A 12147-nucleotide genomic window follows, 5' to 3' on the forward strand; every position below is an offset into this window, starting at 1 on the left:
TAATTCATAACACCGTGCTTATCTGAAACGCCTTCACTGCTGATTGGAATTCTTTGTAGCGACCAATCTCTTCACCACCACAAGCTGTCACAACCCGCCAAAGCATCAGTCACCAAGTCTTTTCGTGACTTACCCATTCTAATACTGATGACAAAATCAAATGATCTTACCATCCATAACCTTTCGTGCTTGTTTGGTGTGGAAGAGGTGAGCATTTGATGATTTGAAAGGAATAGTTTTGGCTTCAACATTCCAGCGATCAGCCTTTAATTAATAAGCAATTGAACCACAGTTATGAAACACAACATTTGTTTCTTGGACATGGGTATTTTGGGTTGGGTGTGATAAAGGTTGCCCATCTGTGCTGTCTGTGAGTGTGTCAAAAGATTAAGGGAGGTTATCCTTAGTGTTGGCTGGTGAGTCGAGTGGCTTTATCTGTGTTGTGTAATGTGTAGAATTTGTTTGATGTGGAGGGTAGAGAGCAATGAAGCTCAAGAAAGAGCTGTGGACATAGATTAAGGAGACTTAGTCATGATTTCTAATGTAGGGTTTACCTAGGCCAACGGAAGTTTCACTTAATGCCCTGTTGTAAATCTGATAACGATTTTACGTTAGACAGAAATGAACAGGAAGTTACATCGAAGAGTGGGGGGCTTTAATATTAACGTAGGTAGGTATTTTTGGTTTCCCAGCATTCCACTGAGAACTGTATTGTAGCTGGAAAAAATGAAATGTTACTATTAACTTAGAAACTAAGGATAAACTGACCTGTCCCATATTTTCAATGAAACATTCAGTGACTCAAAAATAAGAAGCCTCTATTTTTTTTGTCTTCCACACAAAAATCAATTTGGTGCTAGTTTTGAAGCAGCATGGTATGTGTTAACATCCTTTATTTGGTTTTGTGGAATTGTTGTTTGGCTTTACATAATTCCCCCGGCAAATAAACAGCAGCAGTAAAAATGTGCCAAATTTCCGTCTGTCTGGCTGTCTGTAAGTTGACTATCAGGTGGATAGTGTACAGTGTTGTGTTACGGACAGCAAGCAGAGCTGACAGTGTCATCATGGCTGTGAGTGTACCACTTGACCGTGTGTGATGTCTGAACAGAAGATAGCATCAAGTGTCATTTGTCAATCCCCGGTCAACACCCGAAGGCTCTGACAGAGGCAGATTCTTGTATTAGCAGCGGGAACTTAATGTTCCAGAGTTATGCATTGTTTCTACTGGTGTGGAATACATGTCTTTGTTATATATTGTTTAAATATTAAGTTATGACAAATATTTCAAAGGGTAATTCAATTCTAGCACAAATTGAGGGGTGTCTACTGTCCAGGCTGGTCCACCAATACTGTGTAGATAACTAACAGACAGAACTGTGGTGGCTGTTCTCCTTATTACAAGCCAGCATACCACCTTACTATATAATCACTTCGAGCGACTTCAGATTAGTTTGAATTATATGACAATTTCTCTGACAGGAAACAATAGAACTACAAATATTCAGTTCCACGGTCAAACTTACGCAACTACTTACTCAAATCAGATTTTTAGCAACTCTCTGCAAAGTTATTTTGTTCTAAGAACTGAGCGCTCCAGCTTAAAGAGCATGTGACATTCACTTCCACTACTAGACTATTCATAGAGATCCTGTATTGCGCAAGACTCGTTAAGCAACCACGTATGTGTGTTGGGGAACTCCTTGTACTTTTTCACTAATTATGTCTTATTTGTCTTTTACCTTGCTAGACAGGTAATGAAGCTTGAGAGACGCTAGTTTTGGTCAGTTGAGTGACATGAAACCATTTTTTTTTTTAAGGATGAACTCACACTAAGGTTCATTGCAGACGTTTCTGATTTTTCATGAACAGGTGGTCTCTGCAAAGCATCTGCCTGCAAATTCTAAAATGTGCACATGTAGCATTGTAAAACCAGCTGCAGTCAGCTGCAATGACCCACATCTTCTCTTTCATTCTTACATGGGCTAATTGGAATGTTGCCAACCTAAATATTGAAATTATATAAGGTAATTTAAACCCTCAGTTTTCCCACAGTCGGAATTCTTGAAAATGATTTTTTTTCCCCACATTGCTCCTCTGTGATGACAACTGTTCATGCAGGTAAAAGTATTTCATGAAAATACACAGCAAATGACTGTTGTGTATTTTTTCACCGCCATCACTGTGACTCAAAATGATTGCAAACCATACATCATATTTTCTAGCTTATTCAAAAGAAATAGATCACAAAAGGAACCGTCAATAGATTTGTGCAGGTCATCTGTGGAGAAAATCTTTCCAAAGGAAATTCATTTTCAAATGTTATTGCAAATTTTATTCTGGACCAAAGGACCATTTCAGAACCTGAGCCCTAAAGCTGAAAAGCATCCGAAGTGAACATTGGACGGGAATGTCGATCCTGTCAGGGACTCTGAAATCAGCATATGAGACTACTGCAGCTAACCGAGTCACTTAGTGGTGAAACTCTTCTTTGTTTGTGTCTGTCTGACTGTTTTAAACTGCCCCCCAGTGAGGCCAAGGACACATATCAGAAGGTTGCGTATTCAAAAGCTCAATGGCACTATGGCAGCGGCATGACAACAACAGCTGGGGCGGAGAAACGGGAGGAAACGTGCGTCTAAACTCAGCTCTCAAACAGGAAGCCACCCTGGTGCTCTCATTGTTGTGTTTTTATAGACTTGACTTCCTGCTCGGCTCCACCACCGTCCCCGTTACCGCGGTTACCATGCATGTTGTTAATGGAATGGATTGTAAAGATTAGGGGGCGAGCATAGTCTGATCTGTGCCTACTGACCAAAGTATTACACATGAGATTATTATGAAACGAATATCCTGCTTCTGACATTCATCGTTTTCTTGTTTTGATGCCCAAATCTCTCTCTAAACTTGAATTTTAAATGGCATTTGGATGAGAAAATCACAATACTGTCATTATGTTATTGCGATGATTAAACAGTTTTGGAGCGAGACGTAGGATGAGAAGGAGTTAAAAAAAAAAAAAAAAAAGAGGATGTGGCAGTCTGTAAAAGATGACTAAAGGGGAGTGGCGGATAATTTTAGAGCCAGCTGTGTGACACCAGTGCTGCTGGACAAACACATTGTGACTTCTTTATGGTCTTGAAATTCTTGAAAATGCATGAATTTTAAAGCTGTCAAAATTGAGTATAATCGATTTGACAACGAATTGAGTCATCGTATAGAGACGTTTTTTTTTTTTACCTTAGAATTTTCCGAAACCACTTATAGCAGACTCCCAACAGTTATTATTCATTGATTTTTGTAATAATTCATGACTACAAAAGAGATTATATTTTGTGTTTGATCAAAACAAGACATCTGTTTTGACTTCAAGAAACAATATCCTCACTTTTAACTGATTTTGTGTTCAATTGGCATAAAGCGACTGCATGACCAATTGCTTTTTTCATGTCTGGTGTTTAAGGTTTATGGTGCATATTCTCACATTTGTGAAGCCTGTCAATCTTTTTATTTCTAGCATGTAGGCCTCATCAAATTAAGTGGTTATTAATGTCATTTTCCGCAGGAGAAAGGTGGTGAATACATTTCAAAATTGATCTTGAAAGCACATTTAAATTACTTGAAATGCTTGTACTTTATATGCTTTTCCTATTGGTCTCATGCCATTTAATGATAAAGTATTCTTTTTAATACTACTTCACACTGAATATCATTTATGAAAATGTATACGTACCCTTCACTTTATTATGCTCATCACAAGAAAATAAATGACTTATTTTAATGAGAATGATCAAAACAAGCATACATTCATTGTACGTCCTTTTTTTTTTTTTTTCACAATTGATCCTACTTGAACCTGCCGATTAGATCAAATCAGCATCGCTAGAACTAGGTGCACACGCACAAATGTATCCTGTGAGCTTGATAGAATTGAGAGTGCCATTCTGCTGCTTCCTTTATAGCACATGAACACACACATTGTTCTCTGAGAGAGTGATTGACATGGATCAGTGGTGAGTCTTCCCTGATGTGTCAGCATGTCCTGTTCTGATTACATAATTGAAAATGGATACATTGAAAACTATTCTTCAATAATTTTGCAATATTTTGTCAAGGTGTTATGATTTCAATATTTGCATATTCTATACTGCAAAATATGATGTAAGATAAGTTATCACACAATACACAGCTCTATTGTCTGCCTGGTGGTTGTTGACTACCTGCAGAATAGACGCCTTGGTCAGTTTGCGGGAGTTGACGAGACTGGTGGACCTGCAGCCTGTCACATTTCTATCCTTTTTGTCATAGTTCTGTTCTGTTTTGTAATCTGTACCATCACTTAGTTATTGTATTGTTTTCTTTCCATTTTGTTGTTTTTATTGTATCGTGACAGAGCGAGAGCGAATGCTTTATCCCGGTCTTACCTGTTGAACCGGTTCAAACATCACACAGGGCCAATGTAGAACTAAATAGAGGTTGGGATGAAACTGAGCCAGAATGCTGTGTCATCATACTGTAGTATGTTGAGCATGCACGTACACTTAACTTGTTGCTCTGTTGCATTATCCTTTCTTTATGATCTGAACACAAGTAGACAGGTGATTGTTATTTAACAGTACTGCAATACGTCATGAATGAATGTTGTCCAAATTCAAGATTCAAGATTTAAGAAGAATTTATTTGCCATGTTTGAGCGTGCCAAACAAGGAGTTTGACTTCGTTACATCACAGTCTCTGTTCAACATTTAGGTGACTAACAACACCCAGGACATGTGAAAATGACAATTGACAATACAATGACAATATTCTCAGCCATCCCCTGGTCTTAAACTCCCATGAGGGCAAGGAAAAACTCAAATCTCCGACTAGGGGCTGTGAGAAACCTTGAGAAGAGACCACAGATGGGAGGGTCCCTCTTCCAGGATGACCAGGCTGCAATGGATGGAGAGAAGACACATAGACAATGAATTCATGCCCAACACATGCTTGCAAATCATTCCCATAATTATTAATTCCTCATTTCTTGATGTGTCTCGCTTAGGGCAGATTCACAAGAATGGTTTTCTAAATCTGTAGAACATACTCGGTGAGATGATAAAAAGGTTGCATGAGATGTACTTGAACACTGGGCATTTTTCAACTTTTCCCCAAATGCTCCAAAGATATTTGCTTATTATATCCTAAATGAGTCAAAACATTTTCTAGGGTGACAAAACCCACATTGGTCCGTATACCCTGTGGCCACTTAGCGATCCTAAATTCTAAAATCTCCCATACAGAGGCTTTAAGGTGACTAACTATTAAGTTGGTATAGCAAAGTGTGGTATAATAATTGCAGTACAGACCGATGGAAAATTGAGTGCCACAGATCTGGAACTTTTTCAAATAAGACAGTTAAGAATCACAACCACCCATGGAATTATTTCTGCTCATTTCTTTGATTTTGTTTCATTTGTTTGACTTCACCCACTCCTTTCTAAAGGCAAATAGGTCACATCAAGTTCCATTGACATGATTACTATGCTATTTAAATGCAATCAGTACAACTGCGGCAGCATCTGGATATTTTCCTTTTCTTTGCATAATGTAAAAGTGTAATGGACTGTAATCAAATAAGCGGATACACTAATGTTTTAGCTTTAAATGCCTGGTAGAAAAAAATGACAGCGGAGAAAATAAATGCGGTTGCAGAGGGTCACTGCCTGAACAATTACACTGTTGTTTCTAGACTTAAAGTTCTGTTTCCTACATGGGAAGTGTGTTATTATCAGTTATTTTACAAGCTCAAGGACATTGTGTAGCCACTCACTGGGAAGCCTGGCTGCCAAGTGGTTAAAGAGACCATTTCTCCACTTGAAGATCCAGTACATGGATTGAGTGCGGTTTTGGTGCATACAGTAGTCAATGAAGGAGAAGTATCAACACCAGCATGTGCTTAATAGCAACAGTTCCCAAGTATTCTAATAAGTCTCATTTCTGTGATATGCTTTGTAAACACTCCAAGGATGAAGAATGGACACCCCTATGTTTGTAGTCTTGCAGAAATTATCCTGTTTCAGAGGAAATGGTCCTCTCTGTCTCGCCCAAAACTGATATGCTAGAAAAAAAGTAGACATTTTTAAATCCTTGCCAAAAATAGGTTTAGTATTTTTGGTATTTCACAATCTCTGATTAAAATATTCTGTTGACCAGTGTTTTTTTGTTTTGTTTTGTCTTTTGACGACAACAGAATTTGACCGATATACAAACCTGCACTATAAAGTCTAAAGTAATGTTAAAAACCTTAATAGTCACACTCCCAAAAATCGTAAAGTAGATGTGACTTTAGGGTTTATCTCTTCTGTGTGTCTACGTGCGTGTCTGGGCATGTTTATTGTTTTCCCCTGTAGACACATAAGACTAACTGTTAGTAAATGTTCAACTAGTGTGTATTTATAACCACTGGGAATCAGGGAGAGATACTGGAATTCCCAACTGTAATGATCTTTGTGCGCTTCCTCGGAAACTTTCCTCCTTCCTGATGATAAAGGCCTTATTCCACATTACCATAAACCGTGTGGATTTATTTCATTCTAACCTTTGGCCTGTATTTGCAACCGCAAATATAAAGAATTGACACTGCAGCACCCACTACGTCACATAAACTTAAGAGCTCTTTAGTTTCTGTTCCACTCCACCAAAACTACCTGAGTGGTATTTACTTCACACTCTGCAGGTTGACGTCTCACTACTGCCACAGCAGCACATCAATGATGTCATACCAAATGGCTTCAAGGCATGTGTGTGTTTTTGTGTGCGGCTTTACGAACACCCCCAGCATTTTCCCAAACTGTTCCCTTCCTGGATTTTGTTTTCAGTGCCAGATGAGGCAATAGTTCCCATTGACTCAGCCCCACAATGCAAATATGCCCAACAGCATGCAAAGAACATGGAAATATGTGTGAGTCGACGTCAGAGCCAGACAGCCACAGAGTAAAAAAAGTGTGCAAGAATGACACCAATGAAACTTTGGACTCTAAATTCAGCAGACCCTTAAAATCACAGTGCAACCTCAACAGTTGGAGAGTGTTCTAAACTTGGGTCTTGCGTGTCATGCTGACTTTGTGTTGGCAGCAGTTTTGTACAATTACAGTTGTGTTTTTCAGGAAATTTTGAATGGAACTGGTAGCTCTATGGTTTATGCAGATGGGGATCAAAATATCTCTTTGTATAAATAACTTTTAGTTGCTACTTAGGGGTATGATACAGTGACAGTGGTTTTGTTAACATATTTGTGTGCTGGCAGCATCTTCAGATGTGAGTTAAATTAAAGCTATACGGGCTGAGCTCAGAAAATATGAAAAGATAAATACACTATGTGTAATGCTGTTCTGTTTTCACCACCTTCTGTTGTGTTATTGATTGAATCGGATTCGTTTGTGGAGCGGTGGAACAAGTTATGTTGCATGTGATTTATATTATCGCTAATCTCGTCCACTTTAGGATGGAATAAATTGATTATAAAAATATGACAGGATAAATAGGCAACAATTCATCTTTTCTTATGTTACAGATTCCTGTGTGTTGTGCGTCATTTTGGTTCCCATGGACCTCAGAATTGGAGAGCGGGGGATGCGCCCCGGCTCTGACACAGCCCTCCTCACACCATTGCACCCGCCGTTACTTCTCAGCCCATTTTCCCCGCAGACCCGCACCTCCTTCTCCCAGCACCAGCTTCAACAGCACATACGGGTACAGAGGATCAATACATGTCGGGAATGTTTTTCTGAATTGACACCGAATTTCCTCAATTAGTGGTCCCTTCTCTAATGATTTGAATTCATTTGCTAACCAAACAAATTACTCCTACCAAACCTGCCAATATTTTGCGATGTTAATGAAAACTATGGAGGCTTTCCGCATTTTGCAAATGAGGTATCTGCACAATGTTGGGGAGGATGATAAATTAGTTCAAATCTATATATCTTAAAAAAAATCTGTTTGTAGTCAAAGTTGAACTGATGAGGCAATGAGCCAATTTTGCATCTTGTCTTTTTTGTGACATCATAATGCTGTACTGTGATGGAAAGATTTCAATTTCAATGAAATCATTAACTTTAACCCCGACTTTCCTGTCGTTATGGCTGACTACAGAAAAATCTTTACTTTTACTTAGTTCATACAGGCCTCCTTGCTAATAGACACCTGTAGTTACATAAATGCCCCCGAGCCACTTGTGAGGAAATATGGTATTTTAAATTTAGATCGGTAACTGATTTTTTTAAAAGTATACATCCCAATGGCTGTTTAGAAGTTTAATGAAAATCTTGAATGTTTAGTTTAATATGGAGCGGCGTCGTGAACAGGAACACCATGAGAAGCAACAAGAATTGCAGCAACTCAAAAACAAGGACAAGAGTCAACAAAGTGAGTCTGTTATTCAAAAGCCGACACAACCTCATGCACACACACACACACACACACACACACACACACACACACACACACACACACACACACACACATATACACACACACACACACACACACACACACGCACACACTTTAAAATCAGAGTACATCATTTTAATTTCAAGGATATTGCTCATATTAAGTTTGGTCATGTTTGGGCTTCAAGCGGTTATCACGCGCAAAGACTACATATTTACCTGCTGTCTTTTGTTTGTTTTAAGTCAAATATAACCTGACTTGTGGAGCTGCAACACTGGAGTTAAATATAGCTTTGAATATCGGTACAAGTCTCTGGGTCAATATTTACTTGAACACCTTCTGTCACCTCTTTGTACACACATGCACTAATACGCACACAAAGTCATCTAAGCATGCATCATACGTAGTCACAAAATGTTGACGCAGAATTAGGAGTTGTTTGCATTTATTTAGCCATTTTTAAGGTAAAAGATGAAGCATCTTCAATAAGGATTTCTTGTGCCAACTAAACATCTCCTTTGTTCATGAACACGTCTGACGTTTTTTTTTCTGGTGTATTTATGATGGGTGGAATGGACAGGTGCAGTGGCCAGTTCACTGGTTAAACAGAAACTGCAGGAGGTCATCTTGAAGAAGCAGAAGCAAGCGGCACTGGAAAGAACTAGCTCCAATACTTTGACTTCTACGCCAGTGACATACAGGTGATAAAAGATGCATACACACGAGGTAGCACAGTATCTCTGTAATACTGTTTGGATTATCTATATTATTGGTTTTAGTCATTTTTGCGTCGGCCAAGTTCTGTGGTCAACTTATCCAAGTCAGCAGTCTTTGTCACTGGTAGAGCTTTGTCAAATAATTGTATAATCATGATAATAATAATTGTCAAATAATTTTCCTGACAGTAGTCTATGCCCTCAATTGGTAAAATGAGGTCAAGTATATCAAAATCATAATTTATCCTCAATCCAATGGTTCAAAATAATAATCAGTTTGTCATCTTCAATTAAGATAAGTCACTCAAAGGCCAATTCGTTTAATATGGAATTGTGCTGTGTGTTCACAGAAAACTTGGTCCGGATCAGAGTGTTTCCTCCCAACCTCCGGTCACATCTCCCTCGCTGCCTTCGTCCGAGGTTTCAGAAGGGACACGTTTACGCAGGGCAGGTAAAATGCACAATAACTGAAGATGTTATTGAAATGTCATTGGAATCTGAAGATCTTTCTGATTGTTCTGTGTAGCAAGCATTTTTGTTACACGACCATATTAATAAAACTCCTCAATTTATCTTCATCAGCATCTGAGCCCAATTTAAAAGTGAAGCACAAGCTGAAGAAACATCTCAACACCCGCCAGAGCCCGCTCACCCGCAAAGAAAGCGCCCCGCCCACTATCAGACACCGAGTACCTGACACACTTGGTAAATCATTGATTTAGCAACAAAATAAACACTCATCTTCCGAATATATCTCACTTTTTTTTTTTTCCTGCCCCTTGTGTCCCAACAGACTCATCGCCCAGCAGCAGCAGCACTCCAGTCTCTGGTTGCAGTTCCCCAAATGACAGTCTTCCTAGTGAAAATGGGCTAGTGCCATCTGCAGGCGGACTTTCACATGAGGTGAGAAACTGTGCACATAGATTATAGTCACACACTTAATTAAGCGGCAGGTTACCAGATCTTTTCTCTTGATTTGATGAAAAAACAGTTCTAAGAGACATTTACAGGTGTAGACAAATCCTTTTCATAGAATAATTGCAATAGTTCACATTGAATGCATCGACATAAAACAATGTATTGAAATGTTGACTGATGTTATTTTTAAATTTTAATATCTCTTGGATTGATGCCTTTTCTTTTTACATCTTTGGGGAATTCTATTTTGTTCAGAGGGATGAGATGGAAAATTCAACAAGTTTCAAACAAGCAGAGTTGTCTCTTGTGCATGAGACAATGACTAATGACATGTTTAATGCAGCAGCACACAAGCCTGCTGAGTGTCAGCTGTTTATACATAATTGATTTAATCACAGAAAAGTCAAAAACATAGCAACCGGTGTCACATCTGCTCTGTTTGTGTCATTCATGTAATTCAGCGTGTCTAATTAATTACATAAATGTTCTTACATTGCTCTAAAGCTGCATTTTGTGAAGTGGATTTTACAAAGGTGTGAAAATGTTGGGTTACATTAACGACTGATTATTCTTTCTGGATCAATTGTTTTCACATTCTGGGTTAAACATTTGCCTTTACCCTGTGTGTGTATTATTCTGTGAAAAATATATATGTTTGGGATATATGTTTGGGATTTACTAGGCACAGAAGCTGCTGCTCAGAGATGGCACTCTGGCAAACTTCACCATCCAAAGTCCTTCCACTCTGCCTACTATCACGCTTGGACTACCAGCCAATGCCAGGGTAAGCATAGGACTCAACAAATGGCATTCATGAGACACAACAACAAACAAAACAGATATGGGCATGTACAGACACCAGGTATCGGTGCCGACAACAGCCTTATTTCACAGTATTGTTACTCGCAATATTGGCCGATACCAGGATTGGCTTCCCTATCGTGGCTATTAGAAAATTGAGAAATGGCAAATTGGCATTAAGCAATTCATAATTCATGCAAAATCCATTTATTGGGATAAAAAGGTCTTTTGAAAAAATGATCTGTCATTGCTTTTTGGGGAAATTGTATTTATCAACAGTACTAGTGTTATCGATGCTTGGTATCGGTGACTACTCAAGAACTGAGTCCTCACACTGGGACCAGTCAGAAAAAATATGATATCGAACATCCCAAATATTTAATGCATTTTTTTTTTATTCACCATGGAATCTGTCATTGTATTCAACAGTTGTGTAATTTACGTTAATCTTTGTTTTCATTAGGTTTTGTTCTAATTTATTGTATTCAAATTGACCTACATTTTGAAGACAGGTGTCAGATATGATGTTTTATTTATTCAATAAAAGTCAAAGGCCATCATTAGACGAGCTGTTTGAAATATTCTATAATGACCATTAGCAATTATTTAATTTATCACACAATTTTAATATAATGCTGTTTAAAAACAGTAAAAGAATGTGAAATGTGCCCCAGCACCATTCCAACTACTGAGCATGTAACCATGACTTAAAAATACTCACAACTACGGCAAAAAATAATTGCACACGTGGATGGAACCTGCTTCTCGAAATGAAACAGAACCTTCATTAAGCTTGCATTTGTACTACTATGTATTTTTAATCAGTCACAATAGCTTCTGTGGAAAAGGTCTCTGCCAGTTCCAAATCGATCTGCCATAAATTACCATACAACTCATAGGCGTATGCCATTTGTTCAGGTTGAAGGAGATCTGTCCACTCTGAAGCTTGGTCGAGGGCCCTTGGTCGCAGCCGGAGCCCCGCAGGTCTTGTTACCTCTGAGCAGAGAGGATCAAGCGGGGCAACTCAGCTCACGACTTCCTGTTATCATCCTGGAGCCGTCCGGACTGGTTCATGCTCCACTACTCACTGGTAAGACACGCATACATACAAGATGTTGTTAATACAGAACATGCCACTAGGATGATTACCAGTTGTAGTGTCTTTGAATTGCTGTCGGAAATGTCCACCTTTTTAATATTTGTCAATGTATAAACGTGAAATCAGAAAGGATCAGCCTAAAACACTAACGTACTAAACTAACTGATTTAAAAACTTCAACTGAGT

At 38.7% G+C, this 12147-nt stretch overlaps 1 protein-coding gene across 3 annotated transcripts in view; it reads left to right on the forward strand.

Annotated features, from left to right (window-relative positions):
- The window catches only part of hdac7a (histone deacetylase 7a), a 43447-nt gene that overhangs the window by 17000 nt on the left and 14300 nt on the right, over nucleotides 1-12147 (forward strand). For all 3 annotated transcript variants that reach the window (XR_015067350.1, XR_015067351.1, XM_085921437.1), the window contains 8 exons: nucleotides 7550-7728; nucleotides 8316-8403; nucleotides 9008-9128; nucleotides 9494-9594; nucleotides 9726-9848; nucleotides 9937-10046; nucleotides 10744-10845; nucleotides 11781-11952. Coding sequence is in view for 1 of the 3 variants with exons in the window: in XM_085921437.1 (XP_085777563.1) it covers nucleotides 7582-7728; nucleotides 8316-8403; nucleotides 9008-9128; nucleotides 9494-9594; nucleotides 9726-9848; nucleotides 9937-10046; nucleotides 10744-10845; nucleotides 11781-11952 (964 nt within the window). In the remaining 2 variants the exon portion in view is untranslated. The remainder of the gene's footprint in view (nucleotides 1-7549; nucleotides 7729-8315; nucleotides 8404-9007; nucleotides 9129-9493; nucleotides 9595-9725; nucleotides 9849-9936; nucleotides 10047-10743; nucleotides 10846-11780; nucleotides 11953-12147) is intronic.

This window comes from Syngnathus leptorhynchus, chromosome 1 (assembly GCF_054491065.1).
Source record: "Syngnathus leptorhynchus isolate UIUO chromosome 1, UIUO_Slep, whole genome shotgun sequence".
NCBI lineage: Eukaryota > Metazoa > Chordata > Actinopteri > Syngnathiformes > Syngnathidae > Syngnathus > Syngnathus leptorhynchus.